At 38.7% G+C, this 13,023-nt stretch overlaps 1 protein-coding gene across 2 annotated transcripts; it reads left to right on the top strand.

The window, feature by feature from the left end:
- Nucleotides 1-520: 520 nt before the first annotated feature.
- CUNH3orf52 (chromosome unknown C3orf52 homolog) lies at nucleotides 521-12,877 on the top strand. 2 transcript variants are annotated; one of them, XM_039718103.1, is made up of 7 exons: nucleotides 521-866; nucleotides 1,941-2,171; nucleotides 6,278-6,401; nucleotides 6,962-7,095; nucleotides 7,849-7,919; nucleotides 9,325-9,509; nucleotides 10,464-12,877. In XM_039718103.1, coding segments are annotated over exons 2-7 (696 nt in total). In that variant the 5' UTR covers nucleotides 521-866; nucleotides 1,941-1,991; the 3' UTR covers nucleotides 10,466-12,877. The 2 variants fall into 2 exon arrangements, with proteins under 2 accessions (XP_039574037.1, XP_039574038.1); XM_039718104.1 differs by having other exon boundaries at nucleotides 1,839-2,171.
- The last annotated feature ends 146 nt before the right edge of the window (nucleotides 12,878-13,023 follow it).

Genomic DNA, 13,023 nt, shown 5'->3' with positions numbered 1-13,023 from the left:
ACCTTGGCAGCATGTGGGGAAAATGTTGAAAAGAGCTAGCACTGTAATCTGCATGCAGTGAGATTGCTCTTTCTAACACTGTTATTTGCTTTTCCTTCCTTTCTCCTGTTGGGCATCTTGCCCCAGCTTTTGTCAAACTTACAGCATAAGCTATATTCAAAGCCTGTATATTAGGAGTGTTGTTTCTTTATTCAATTATTCACATCTTCCTTTTTAATAAACGTGCTAAAACTGCAAGGGGCTATGTTTTATTTGTTTGGATGTGCCTCTGAAACTCTAAACTCCAGGTGTGATCAGAACTGCATTGGTGCCTTGGACTTTCCTGGTTTTGTAAAGCTAAAGGGTCAGAATTTCACATGGAAGAAATGAAACAAGTGTGGAAGTTAAATCCCCCAGATGAAAGACAGACTTCAAGCAGTTTCTTTATAAATAAACAAAATAAGGACTTTGGCCTTTGCATGGTGAGAACTGTATAATCATTAACTCTTTGTCTTAGAGGAACAGTTTTGATTCCTGACAATCCAGTAGGAAGGTCTACTGTGAGTAGAAATTGAATAACTGAGCCTGATATCCAGCAGGAGTAGTGAGAACCAGATAAAGGCTTTTCTAGTGTAAGATGACCCAAGTAAGATTTTGTGGATCCAGATGCATGTTCTGATCTTGGTGACTGCTCAGTTTTACCTTCAGTCCTCCAGAGTTTTAAATATTCTCAGAACCAAAACACATGGGGTACACAATTTGTATTTCTTTTTACTTATGGAATAAACCTAAGGCATGCTCACTTTCATGGAGTACCTTTGCCCGGATGGGTGTGACGTGACATCAGGAATGCAAACCCTGGGTGTGCTTCAGGCAGCAGAACCAAGGTGAGTTGCACAAGGAGAAAATTGGAGTGGTGGGACGAGGGGACAGCACCCTGAGTTTTTGGCAGGAAAAAGGAGTGGTGCTGTGAGTGGCAGCAAGAAAGGGGACTGGGGAGAGAGGTCTTGATGCAGGATACTCCCTGTGCTGGGACAAAAGAGTGAGGAAGGGTGTAGTTACCAGCTATCTGCCCAGACCTTTTGAGTCAGAGGGGAGAGAGATGCTCTGTGAGAAGGAAGGAGAAACACAGGGATGGAATGTGAACAGGAGAAATAAGATGAGGTAGGATCAAGGACATTTAGGAGGCTGGGGTCATAATCAGTCCCTGGCTATAGTAAGCTGTTGAAAGTGACTCCAAGTGCACATGAGAGTGCATGTGGGAAGCTAGTGCAGACTGAATCACCAGGTTGTTTCATAAAAGCATGTCCTGTAGAACACAGGTTGAAATTGAAGGCCATCTTTCTCTTCTCTTTATCTATGTCCTCTGGGTTTTTTTTACCTGAAAGCAGCTTCTCAGGTTTAGGTTGGATAGTATGTTGAAGGACATAAATGCTTCTGCAACACCAGATATGAGTTTTATAATAGCTAGAGGGAGAACAATTTACAGCACAAAGGTCATTAGTGTTCATTTCTTTATTGACTATAGAGGGAGACTAGAATCACAAGTTTTGACAGAGTCCCAGCCTAAGCAAACAACATGCTCTATGAACTTTTACTCTGTTCATGCTGTTCAGCACTACATCTGTTTAGCTGCATGGATAACAGTAATAACATTTTATTGTTTTGGCTGACAGCAGCAGAGAAAACACTGGTTCCTTTCAAAATCGTCCCAGCATTGCTGAATGTTTAGTCACTTGCTTGTCAAGGGCTGGTACAGGCAGGTAGACAAACTGGAAAACCTAGTATTGCACAGCTGAGAGTCAGAGTTCTCACAGCTATGCAAATCAATACTTCCTCTGCCTTCCCTTTCTCTGCAGCTAGGGCAGCCGACTTCACTTGTTCTTCCAAGGAATTCCCCTAATTTAATTGTATTTGGAGACCTCTCCTGTGAACACTATCCTCACTCTTCCTGTTTCCAGTCTCGTGTCAGAGCTACTACTGACCATAACTGCAGCTGAAACGAGAAGGAAATGAGCTGGCTCTGTGCTCACTTCAGAGACAGAAGTCCTCACAGAGGACCCTCTTCTGAGACAGAAGCAATGAAAATGCAGAGCTCTACTCAGGAGCATGAGATTATTGAATTACCGGAACAAAAAGTGGAGGAAAGTGAGACTGATCATGACAAGCCTCTAAATGCTCAAACGAGAAAGGTAGGAATTTCATTTGGTCATTTGATCCTTCTGTGGGGGAAATACTACACAGCAAGAGAAATGACACTTGATGGATCATTTTGTAGGGGTGATTTAATTTGCTGTTTGAGGTAGAGGGAAAGAAGCAAAAAAACCCGTTAAATGTCATTCTTTTTCCTAATCAATTAAGTGTTCTGAGAGGGGAATTTTAAGCTTTAATTTAGAAAGTGAAACTGTAATTGGTTCTCTCAATTTTGTTTTCTCTTCTAATGTGCTATCAGTGGAATTTGGCTCAAAACGAGAAAAGAGAAAAGTTGAAATAAGTTTTAAAACCAGGCTTTCCTTCAGTATAAGTTAACCAGGAAACAGCGCTGCCAAACAAAAATAAGATATCCTCAGACAGAGTGTGCTGGATTCTCTTTATCTCTGAGTAATTTTCAGTTGCTAACCATTATGAATTTAATAATAATCATTATTCATAGAATGCTCTGAACCCTCAGTTAAGGTCAGCATGTGAATCCTAAGGAGGTAGCTCCTAGTCCCTGGTTTAAAGGTACAGAACAGGCTAATTCTGGCAGAGGAATAACATATTCACACGTGACTTCTGTACAGTGACTTACACTACTCACTGCAGGAGTATTTGTGGTGGTGCGGAGATGTTTCCTGCTTTTCTGTGGGCATGGCTGACCGCACCGGGAGCTCTCTGCCTGACACATCGCCCTTCCCTTCCCTTCCCTTCCCTTCCCGCTCCCGTGACTTCACTGCTTCCTCAGGGGAGCCCGCTGCTCACATCTGGGGCTGATTCATTCTGCTGAAAGGCAAAAACCCCCTTCATTCTCTTGTGTCAGGAGTCATTTATTTCTCCTGAGGTCTGGAAAGCTGAATCAGCTCGCTGCAGGGCCAGACCCATTCCAGGAGGTGCAGAGAGGAGCAGCAGATGGAGGGGAGTCAGAAAGTTATGCTGTATTAATTTTCTTAAGTGGTGTGTTAGATTATAACATAATGTTAAAATAGAAACTATGCTATGTAAGATACTTTTTAAAAAAAGAGGACTTGCACAGAAACAGCAGCCACAGGACACCTCCATCTTTCAGAGAAAAATAATTTATTGCTCTCTTATCAGAAGAAAGTAACTTCTTCCTGCCTCGCTCAGCCCTGAGCACATTGTTAGGATTAAGAAGAAGAAGTTGACACTGACCAGACAGAATCCTTTGTTTGAATGGAGTTTATGCATCATGTATGAGGTGTATGAATATGCAACAGTCTGTTGTTTTTAAGGGTTAATCTTCTGCTAACATGTGTCCTTTTTCCGGCTTATTTTGCCCAGAAAGAGGTACCTGGACTGTCCGTAACACTTTCTTTTTATTGTCTCATATTGTCCTAATCCAAATTGTCCAAATTTTTATTACTCTAATTATATTGCTATTTTTATAACCATTTTATTACTATTAAACTTTTAAAATCTTAAAAACAAGTGATTGGCATTTTTCACCCCATCCTATACAGACTGCTGGAAGTTACCATGCTCTGCTTTCTGCTCAGCTGGCAGGTTAATCAGAGCTGCCCTGCCCACCAGGGAGAGAATTTCTTGGCTGCTGTTGCTTCCCCCTGACCTATGGGCAAAGTTTGGAAGGTGTTGGACTAGTTGTGGAGATTAATGTTTTCTTGGGATCAAGCCAGTTTGCTATATGTGATTAAGAGTTAGGTTTTGTGATAGTCTAAACATGTGGTAGCTCAATCAAATCTTGGGCTTGACAGCTGCCTGTCTCAGCTGATAGGGCTATGGCTGATTTCATAGTTGCACTCTAAGCAGTGCAACTGGCTTTTAACATTTTTAGAATACAAAACTATACACTAGTGTTAAATATTAAATTGAAATTCATACTGCTAAAATATTTTTTAAATCAAATTTAAAAAAAAAAAGTAAACGTGATGACAGTTGAAAGTATGCTGTAAACAAAACCATACTTGGTGTTTGCCTTTCATTCTCCAGTAGAGCAAAGTTCTGTGCGCAGAGGTTCCTACAGAGAGTGTTTTCCTTTTTCTGCCTCTGTTCCTGAAGGAATCTCTCTTGTAAGTGCATTCTCTGTGTGTCTGTTTTCTCTCCCTGTTCCCTGCCACTGTCAGAACACAGGACATCCCTCTGGGTGCCCTGGATGGCTCAAAATCCTGGCAAGGGCTCAGAGATCCTGGCAGGAAGCCAAAGACACTTGGGAATTCAATCTCAACCCATGGAGCAAATTACCAACTTTATATGAAGAATTACAAGTCACAAAAGTTTAAGTAGCATAACAGTAGTTGTCACAAGGTAAAATGTGGAATTTTGAAGGATTTTACTAGGGGGTCTAGGGGACAAGATGGAGGAATTTGGGTGTTGTCATTCAATCTCAACCCATGGAGCAAATTACCAACTTTATATGAAGAATTACAAGTCACAAAAGTTTAAGTAGCATAACAGTAGTTGTCACAAGGTAAAATGGAATTTTGAAGGATTTTACTAGGGGGTCTAGGGGACAAGATGGAGGAATTTGGGTGTTGTCCTGTTCTTCTTTCTTCTTCTTCCTAGCCTCCATCTTCTGAGTGATGTTAGCATATTTGGATTGGTTTAAAGTAGAAGTACACACTCTAACATAGATGATAGGTATCGGACAATAACTGTAAATAAAGCACATGTAGTTTTTAGTATAAATAGATAGCACTGCCTCAGGGCAGTGCAGTGTGCCTCCTACTGACCTGCTGAACAGACCTCGGCAGGCCAGAGAGAAAAAGTTTTAGATAAGAAATAATAAACAACCTTGAGAATGACAGCCGAAGACTTCTGACTCCTTCTTCGACACCAGAGTTGGGGAAAAGAGACTTTTAATATATCTTGGGGTCAGATTGACCGGAGGAGATCCCGAGAACTGGTGTCCCTGGGTGGGCACATAGAAACTTTTAGCCAGCTGCTCAATTCGGTAAATTCAGTGAAAGCCTCTCTGTTATTCTGTGTTCTTAGAAAGTGCAAAAAGTAAAGGAAGGAAACCTAGATTAGTGTCTCCAGCAGCAGCCGGTCAGCTGGTTCCTGCCAATCTGCACATGTGTGGGTGGCCCAGGCAACCTACAGCATGTGCTTTTCCTTATGTGGTACTGATGACAAAAAGGACATAGAGTTTATTACTACCTTGATGGTGCATTTAGAGGGAGGGAGAGGAGTAATTAAAAAGACAGCATGGTCTGCTTATGAATTCAAGCCTTGCTTCAGTCTTCTGATTCTTCTGGCTGTGGAACAAAACAGATGAAGTTACCAGTTTTGATCATCACCTGAGCTTGCTCTTTCTTTTTCCTCCCCTTTTTTTTTAAATATTCATCCTGCTGGATTAACTCATTAAAAGACTAAATTCTGTCATGGTTTTCAATCTTATTAAAAGTTAAATAACAGGCAAGGTATTGTCCTTTCTCTCCCATATCAATGTACATACATGCACAATTGTTTTGGGTGAAGTTTTCGTTTGACCTCATAGAACAGGTGATATTTGCATTAAACTTTCTGTTAAGTACACTCAATAGCCTTCAACTTTCCAGTCTTCTGAAGAAAAAGTAAGTCAGCTATAAAAGTCTCAATTATTTTATGGAGGGTTTAAAACAATACTATCTATTGAATAGCATTGCCTTTGCATGGGATGCTGGCATTCAGAAGCTATGCAGGTTGACATCATCAGTGCTGCAGAGGTGAATGATTTTGGAAATATCTCCAGAGACACCTTTTTAGTTGGGAGAGATGAGAAACATTAAAAGGAGAACTTGTGGAATATGCAAATTTAATTCACGTATTTAAAAAAAAAACAACAAAACGTGGAGCCAAGAAATCACCTTTGCAGTACTTTAGCTTTTTGGGCCATTCAAGAGTTAGAACTTCTGCACAAAGGGGAATGGTCTCTCTCAAGTGAATGTCCTTTACCTTCTCTAGGTCTACATTTTCTCCTGCAGCAGTAGTCAAGACTGGAAACCCCTGATGAGGGCATTGCTTACCAATGAGGCTCTCCCGTCGATGTGGGGGTTTTATTTCTAAATGTGACAGCAGAGACATCCTTCAATATTTTTGCCTGTCTTATTTGATTCATCAACATGCCCTTCTCTTTTATAACTAGGAGAGAGATCCCTGGAAATCATGCAGGAATGTAGTTTTCTGGAAGTGTAAACTATGGATGGTTATATCTATGATGTTTCTAGTGATCTTCCTGGTCATTCTCATCAGCCTAATTCTTTATTCTAGTAAGTATCTCACTCTTGGTTACAGTAATGCAAACATGCAATATGTGCACTCTAATAGAAGACAAATGCAACAATAACATCCTTTAATGTCCTTCAGTAAACTGCTGAAGGAACTGGGATACAGACTGCAGAGGGTGGTATTGTAGTTCAGTAGTTGTTGTGAATGCTTTTATCTTATCAGGCAGCAAGCAACTTGTATCTTGATCAGGTGACAATTCAAGTTTGTAGCTAAGTGAGAAAATATCACAAGAAGAAATTTGGATATGAGGATGGAAATTATGTTTGTAATGTTGGAACAAGTGCCATGGATGACTTAGGTCCCATGGTGTCATTGCCTGTCAAACTCCCAGAGCAGATAACTTTGGCTAATGGAGGTGGGTGATTGACCTCCAGGTGCTGTCACCTTTTTCAGGTGACTTGCACTTTCTGTCTTTCCCAGTCAGTCCTTACATAAGAAATCTATGAGAAAGCCACCCTGGAGAAAGTCAAGAGGGTTGTTTTTCAATACTTGAGCTATCTGAAACTTTTTTCTCCCCTTTCTATCTCCTTTTGGTTATTAGATATTTACACAGATGAGGATGACTACTGGGATCCTGATGAATTACTAAGAAATGGAAATTTTCACAATTTTTCAGGAACATTGGAGTTAATGTGTGGTCTGTCACACTTCTCCTCTGAGGACATTACTAAAAGGGTAAGTGTTTATGTGATTCTTGGCAAAGCTGATTCTTCTTCAGTGTTTTGCCTTTTAAGTTTCTGTTTCTCTGCATAGCAATGCAGTCATTTTCAAGTCCACAAATAAAATGTGTTGTATAGATTTTTTCCCCCTAAATTTGACCATTTGTTGAGACATTGTCTTCACCTTTTTCATAGAATTATTGAATAATTTAGGAGAGGCCTGTGGAAATCATCTAAGCATAATATGGGCTAAACACCTAGTGTGCTGCATTCTCTTATGAGTACATGATTACAGCCTGGGTTTATGGCAGTGATTTCTGCTGAGCCAGCACAGCTCTGAGTTACAGCTGAAATGTGCTCAGCATACTTGGCAAAGATCATTTGGACATGGTGGGAAGGCGATCTCAAGACAGAGACACCGTCCCCCCCAAAGTAAGAGTTAGAAAAGCCTTTTGGTACTAATTAGATCCCAAACCTAACAGCATTAGCTGCACATGGAAACATGAGCACATGCTCTTAGTTCACCATGAGTGCCTCCATTGTGTTAAGGTTACATAGCAATCACTCAAATGTGCAATTAACTTGTCTGTTAAATTTAAATGTCTCTCTACCTTTTCCAGGGCAGATATTTGCTGTTGTTTGACCTTCAGCACCTGTTTTTATGCTCCTTAAAGCACTTTGTAAGAATTATTTGCTGTGGGTTATTTTTTATTTTGTGAGGGCAAAAAAGAGATTGAATAGAAGAAACATTTTTTTCTCTCTCTCTCAGCTAACAGAGGTCTACAACTCATCTCCAGCTTTAGGACGTTACTTTAGGTCAGCTCAGGTGATTTCTTTCAGGTAAGCAATTTCTGTCACCAAAGTTATCTGAAAATTACAGGCTTTTGATGAGACATACATTTGCTTGTGTAAACATGTACAATATTTAAATCCCTGTAAAATGGGTTGTTAGGGGAAAATTATGTGTTTCAGCAGTGAAAACTGGTCAAAGGATCATCTGGTGTAAATGGTAAATGCTGATAAAATTATATAATGACAGGAACATATTGTTGCTGTGAAGTATCATCTCTGTTATCTTTGGTTCCAATTGCAGCCCTTAATAAACACATTCAAGGATATTTATTAAAAGGTAAATTAATTGCTGGAGATGCTTAAGATGGATGTAGTTTAAATAATCTTAAATATATAAAACAGGGTTCATAGGGAGGAGAGAATAATTTTGTTCCCAAAATAGATAAAGGCAAGAGGAATTTATGTGTCTCCTGTCATGGAGAGATAGCAGGAAGGCAAGGGAAGACAGAGAGCTTTCCCAAGGACTTCTGAAAAAGAACTCTTACAAAAGAATTCAGAAAGAAGGGAAAAAATCAAGGGAAGTAGTTTTGCAAAGTCCCAGGTCCTTTGAGATAGCAATGACAGAGAACTAGCCACATTGCAATGTGGCAAGTGGCAGTCATGAAGGCACTTTGCTCCCTTGAGGAATAAGCTCCCTTGCCCTGCCAGCCTGGGGCATGCCAGCTTTGTTCAACAGTGAACTGTAGCTCCTTAGCCTTAAGGGTACTAACTATGATTTAGACCATCAAGTACAAAGCTGTAGTTCTGCGCATATGTTGAGTAGCTAGTAACTCTCTCTGCCTCTTTGATGTCTCTCTCTTGTTGTCTCCTTCTCTTTCTTTCCTTTTATTTTCCCCCATTCAAGTACTTTTTGAAAATGTTTTGAATTCTGAGTACAGAAGATAGCTGTTGAATTGTAGTCACAAAAAACCAAATCTCCAGAGATGGTCTCCAGTTCACTGGTTTGTGTAATCCACTCCAGAGCTGAGTCAGGAGCACAGCCACATGGTTCCAGATACTGCTAGCAGGAAAACAAACCTTCCTACAGGTTTCTAGTGAAACTATGCACAGGATATTGCAACACCTCTTATCAGTAGCTTCTTGTGAACCACCAGTACTGAAAACTGCATCCCATTAGAACACATGTCCAATTGCCCCTTGTGCATTTGGAAACATGTCCCTGGCTGGCTTCAAGTCCGTACCCAGTTTCAAGAGCTGTTCTGAGAAGGAAGGGTGAGGCAGAAACTGGAATCTTTGATAGTCTGCTTTCATAATGCTCTTCTTGGGGAAATGTTTATTTAAAAAAAAATAAAAATCCATCCCAACACTGATATGAAAAGTCAGTCTTTCAAATAATAAGAAGAAAAGGTCCTGTTGATACTTGAAGACATTAATCCTTGACTTTGTTTTTCAGTAATGAAAGCTCCACTGTAATTTATCAGCTAGTGTTTTGTGTACCACCATCAACAGAGGGATTTATGGAGAACAGTATGAACCCAGATTTTATAAGAAACATTTTACGTCAAAATATTTATGATGAAGATACTCTGAATTCATCTGAATGTGACAGGTTAAAGCTCAACCTGACTTCTCTCATATGTAAGTGCTGTACCTTAGAGAAACTGTTTCTTTACAAAGAGCAGAAGTATTTATGGGAAAGTAGGGAAATATTTCTAGAAAGATATTGAGATTCATTAGTATATATAATTTGCATTAGTATATATATATATTGCATAACAGTATTAAGAATATTTTAAAATAGCTTTCAGAAAATCTTGATATGCTTCACTTAAAACCTAGAACTCACTGTTTGGTCCTTTGATGAGAAAGGGAATAGTGATGAGACTGGTTAGCTGTGTACTCCAACCAAACTTTTCTGATCTAATATTGCATTTTACCTGCACTGAAAAATTCTCCTTGTATGTATGTGTACCATAATGGCAAGACAAATAATTAAAAACATTTCTCCTTATTGTACATTTGGTTTTGAATGCTAACAAAACAAATTTTAATCTAAGGGATGAAAATAGTCCTGGTTTTTGTCTTTCATTTTCTGGAAAATTTATTATGTACAGAAATACCTTTAAAGGAAACAAATGTTCATTCTTCCAGGTTTTCTAGGCAGTGATTTCAATGACTACTAGCAACTAGATAGTGATTCCAATGCATTTATATTTGTCCTGATAGAAATGCCCATAAAAAAGTCCCACGAGCTTTGAAGCTATACTAAAAACAATGCACGGAGCTGCCTCCCCCCACTGCCAATTTACTGAGCCACACCTATGTGCTTTTAGAATAATCCTAGGCTAACAATTCAGCATTGCAGTGTAGGTAAATAAGGTTTGCAATTTACTCATATTGTTTTTTCTTGGGACTCTTACCAAGGGACAAGAGATCAACAGGTCATGAGTTCCAATTTTTAGGGCATTTTATTCCTTATATATTGACAGGATTCTTAGAAAAAATAGTGCAAAAGGAGACAAGAAATAATATGTTGAAATAACTATTTAAAGTTTCATTTTAATATTAATATAGTACTGTTTTAACTTTCAGAGAAATTATGGAAAGATTCCTCATCTTCATCACCACCTAGAAGAGATGCGATTCCCCATCTATAAGTAATCCCAGGGCAGGGAACTATTCATTAGGTAGAAACACTTCTAAAATTGTTGTCCTATAAATATGGCCTGTGGTGCAATAGTGTAAATGAAAAATGTGGTATATTTATGACATATATGTTGTCATAATATGTTGTATTGCTATAGCACCACTACCTCCTTCTTCCATATCTTAGTAATCCATTTCACCCTTGAGAAAATCATGTATTTGATGCATGCTCTGTTGACTTTGAAAGCTCTGCTTTGCCTTGGCTTATGATTAAATCTGAATGTTCTGCATGAGCTTTGAAAGCAGTCTTGCACATGACTCCTTTCTTTTTCTCTTGGTTTATACAAAATAATCTATGCAGCTTCATCCTCAATGCTCACTTCCACTCAAACTCATATCTGTTATTTTTTTCCCTCCAAACTTCGTATGTCACATTTACTTGTTGCTCTTTCCTTGTAAAACAGCCTGAAAACCTAAATACATGTGTGTGTGTGTGTGTGTGTGTGTGTGTGTGTGTGTGTGTGTGTGTGTGTGTATTTGTATTCTTGAATTACATGCAAGGCCTTTGCACTAGCTTCTTAAGAATGCTTTAGCTCTCATAATTTCCTTATTCTTCCTACAGCCTCCTTGGATAAGGTGCTCTTTGCTCTATTTTTCTCTTCTTCAGTGTGAAATACGAAAGAAGAAAGCAACAGCATGAAGAGACATGTCTCGTTCACTAACAAAGCTGAATGTCACAGGAATATTTAAAGGGTCGAATTAGCAGTGTGCTTTTACAGCTAGGTACTGCTACTAGTGAATAGACAGATACGTGACCTGGTTTTGTAAACCTGAAAATTTGTAAGTCTATATCCTTAATTATAGTTCCTGCCTAGCACTGGGGGTAAAAATGATGAGATGTAAGATATTTGCCTTAATAAGGCAGTAAATAGTTGTTCTTGTTGGTGAGAGACCAAAGGAGATGAATCAGTGCCAAGAGTGGTGCTGGAGCAGAAGACAGGCCAGAGTGGCACAAAAGTTACAGGCAGTAACTGGCTATAACATAAAAGTTAAGCATTAACTTTATGCAGAATGGAACATATTCACTACCATGTGAGTGAATTGCATCTTGTCATTTATTTATAGTCTTATAAATGTTAGTGCTGTTGGATAGAACTTTTATTTTAAAAAGCATTTTGTATTGTAAGAAATATGTCATGGAAAATTGTTTTTCTCTTTCTAATATTACTAGTTTATTTAAGGAGTAATCTGACAATGTTATTGTGCATTAAATTATTTATTTTTTGCTCTTAAAGTGACTGTTTTCATTCTTTAGCAACTCTAGTCTTTCACCTGTGTGAATTGGAAAATAGCCATCAGAATTCTAAATGCTGGGCTGCATGAAGCATGTCTGACAGAGCTGTTGCTCAAACCCATAGTTGTTGTTGTTGTTGTTGTATGCATTTAAACTGAGTTTGGGAAACTTTCTGGACCAAATTAGTAGTTTGCATGACTCTCATATTTGCGGCTTGTTCTGATTCTCTCTTGGTTTGTAAGATATAGGAACTATAATTTCTCTTGCTGTAATAATCTATGCAGCATATATGTAGAAGAGAGATTCCTTGATTCTTATGCTGGGGAAGGATAAACATCATGGTTTATATGGCTTGTCCCAAAAGCAGCATGCTATGAAAGTACCAGCAGCAAAGAAATAAATTGCTGTTGAGATGCTGCACAATCTTACTGCTCTCACCGAGACACCTGATCCTTTCCTTGAACACTTCTGTATCTTGATTCTAGGAACTGAAAAATAATGTAATGATTTAACTTCCTTATGGTGATACCTATATAGGCATTAAAAGTTGAGAAAGGGGTCAAGCATTCATTTTTTTCCCAGCCATCCTCCTTTATGTCCGTACATTTACCCCAGAACTTAATGGGAAAGAAGGAGGTGGAGCTGTAGTAAGATGTGATATTCAGCAGAAAATGTCTGACTTTACAGATTGCATCCAGTCGGGTTTTGAACTCTCACTGAAGGAAGTGTCAAAAAAAGTAGTTTCTGGTTATATATTGGTGAGGTAAATTGATCATGTAAAAGAAAATTAAAGAGTGAATTAATTATGACTCAATCCATTAGAGACACAGCAGTGTGAAAACACATTATTACATCAAGTAATAATTAAAAAATAATTTTAAAGCACATTATTACACCACAATATTTTGTATGAATGATCAATATTAATTTTAATGGAAGCAATGAGGATAATACTTTAATGACTGGTGTAGCCAGGATATTTTCTGAAAAATCCTTTGCTAGGATTTTCCCCTGCTGAGGAGCTGCGTGCCTCAGGAAAGAAATGTAAACAATTAACTTTCTGCTGCTATGGAATGCAACAGGTGCATCTGTGATTGGTGCATGTTGGTTGTTTCTAATTTAGAGCCAATCACAGATGCAGCTGCATCGGACTCTTGAGAGTCACAAGATTTTGTTATGCATTCTATTTTTGTTCTTTCAAGCCTTCTGATG

This window comes from Passer montanus, unplaced genomic scaffold, assembly GCF_014805655.1.
Source record: "Passer montanus isolate IOZ18808 unplaced genomic scaffold, ASM1480565v1 scaffold39, whole genome shotgun sequence".
NCBI classification, from domain to species: domain Eukaryota; kingdom Metazoa; phylum Chordata; class Aves; order Passeriformes; family Passeridae; genus Passer; species Passer montanus.
Note: the sequence above shows the minus strand (reverse complement) of the source record. Positions and strands in the feature narration are given on the sequence as shown.

Excerpts from the sequence above, each read along its gene's own strand:
- CUNH3orf52 (XM_039718103.1), top strand. The coding sequence starts at position 1,992 with ATGAGCTGGCTCTGTGCTCACTTCAGAGACAGAAGTCCTCACAGAGGA. Across the intron at positions 7,096-7,848 it reads CTGAGGACATTACTAAAAGG|CTAACAGAGGTCTACAACTC; the intron begins GTAAGTGTTTAT and ends TCTCTCTCTCAG. Across the intron at positions 7,920-9,324 it reads GCTCAGGTGATTTCTTTCAG|TAATGAAAGCTCCACTGTAA; the intron begins GTAAGCAATTTC and ends TTTGTTTTTCAG.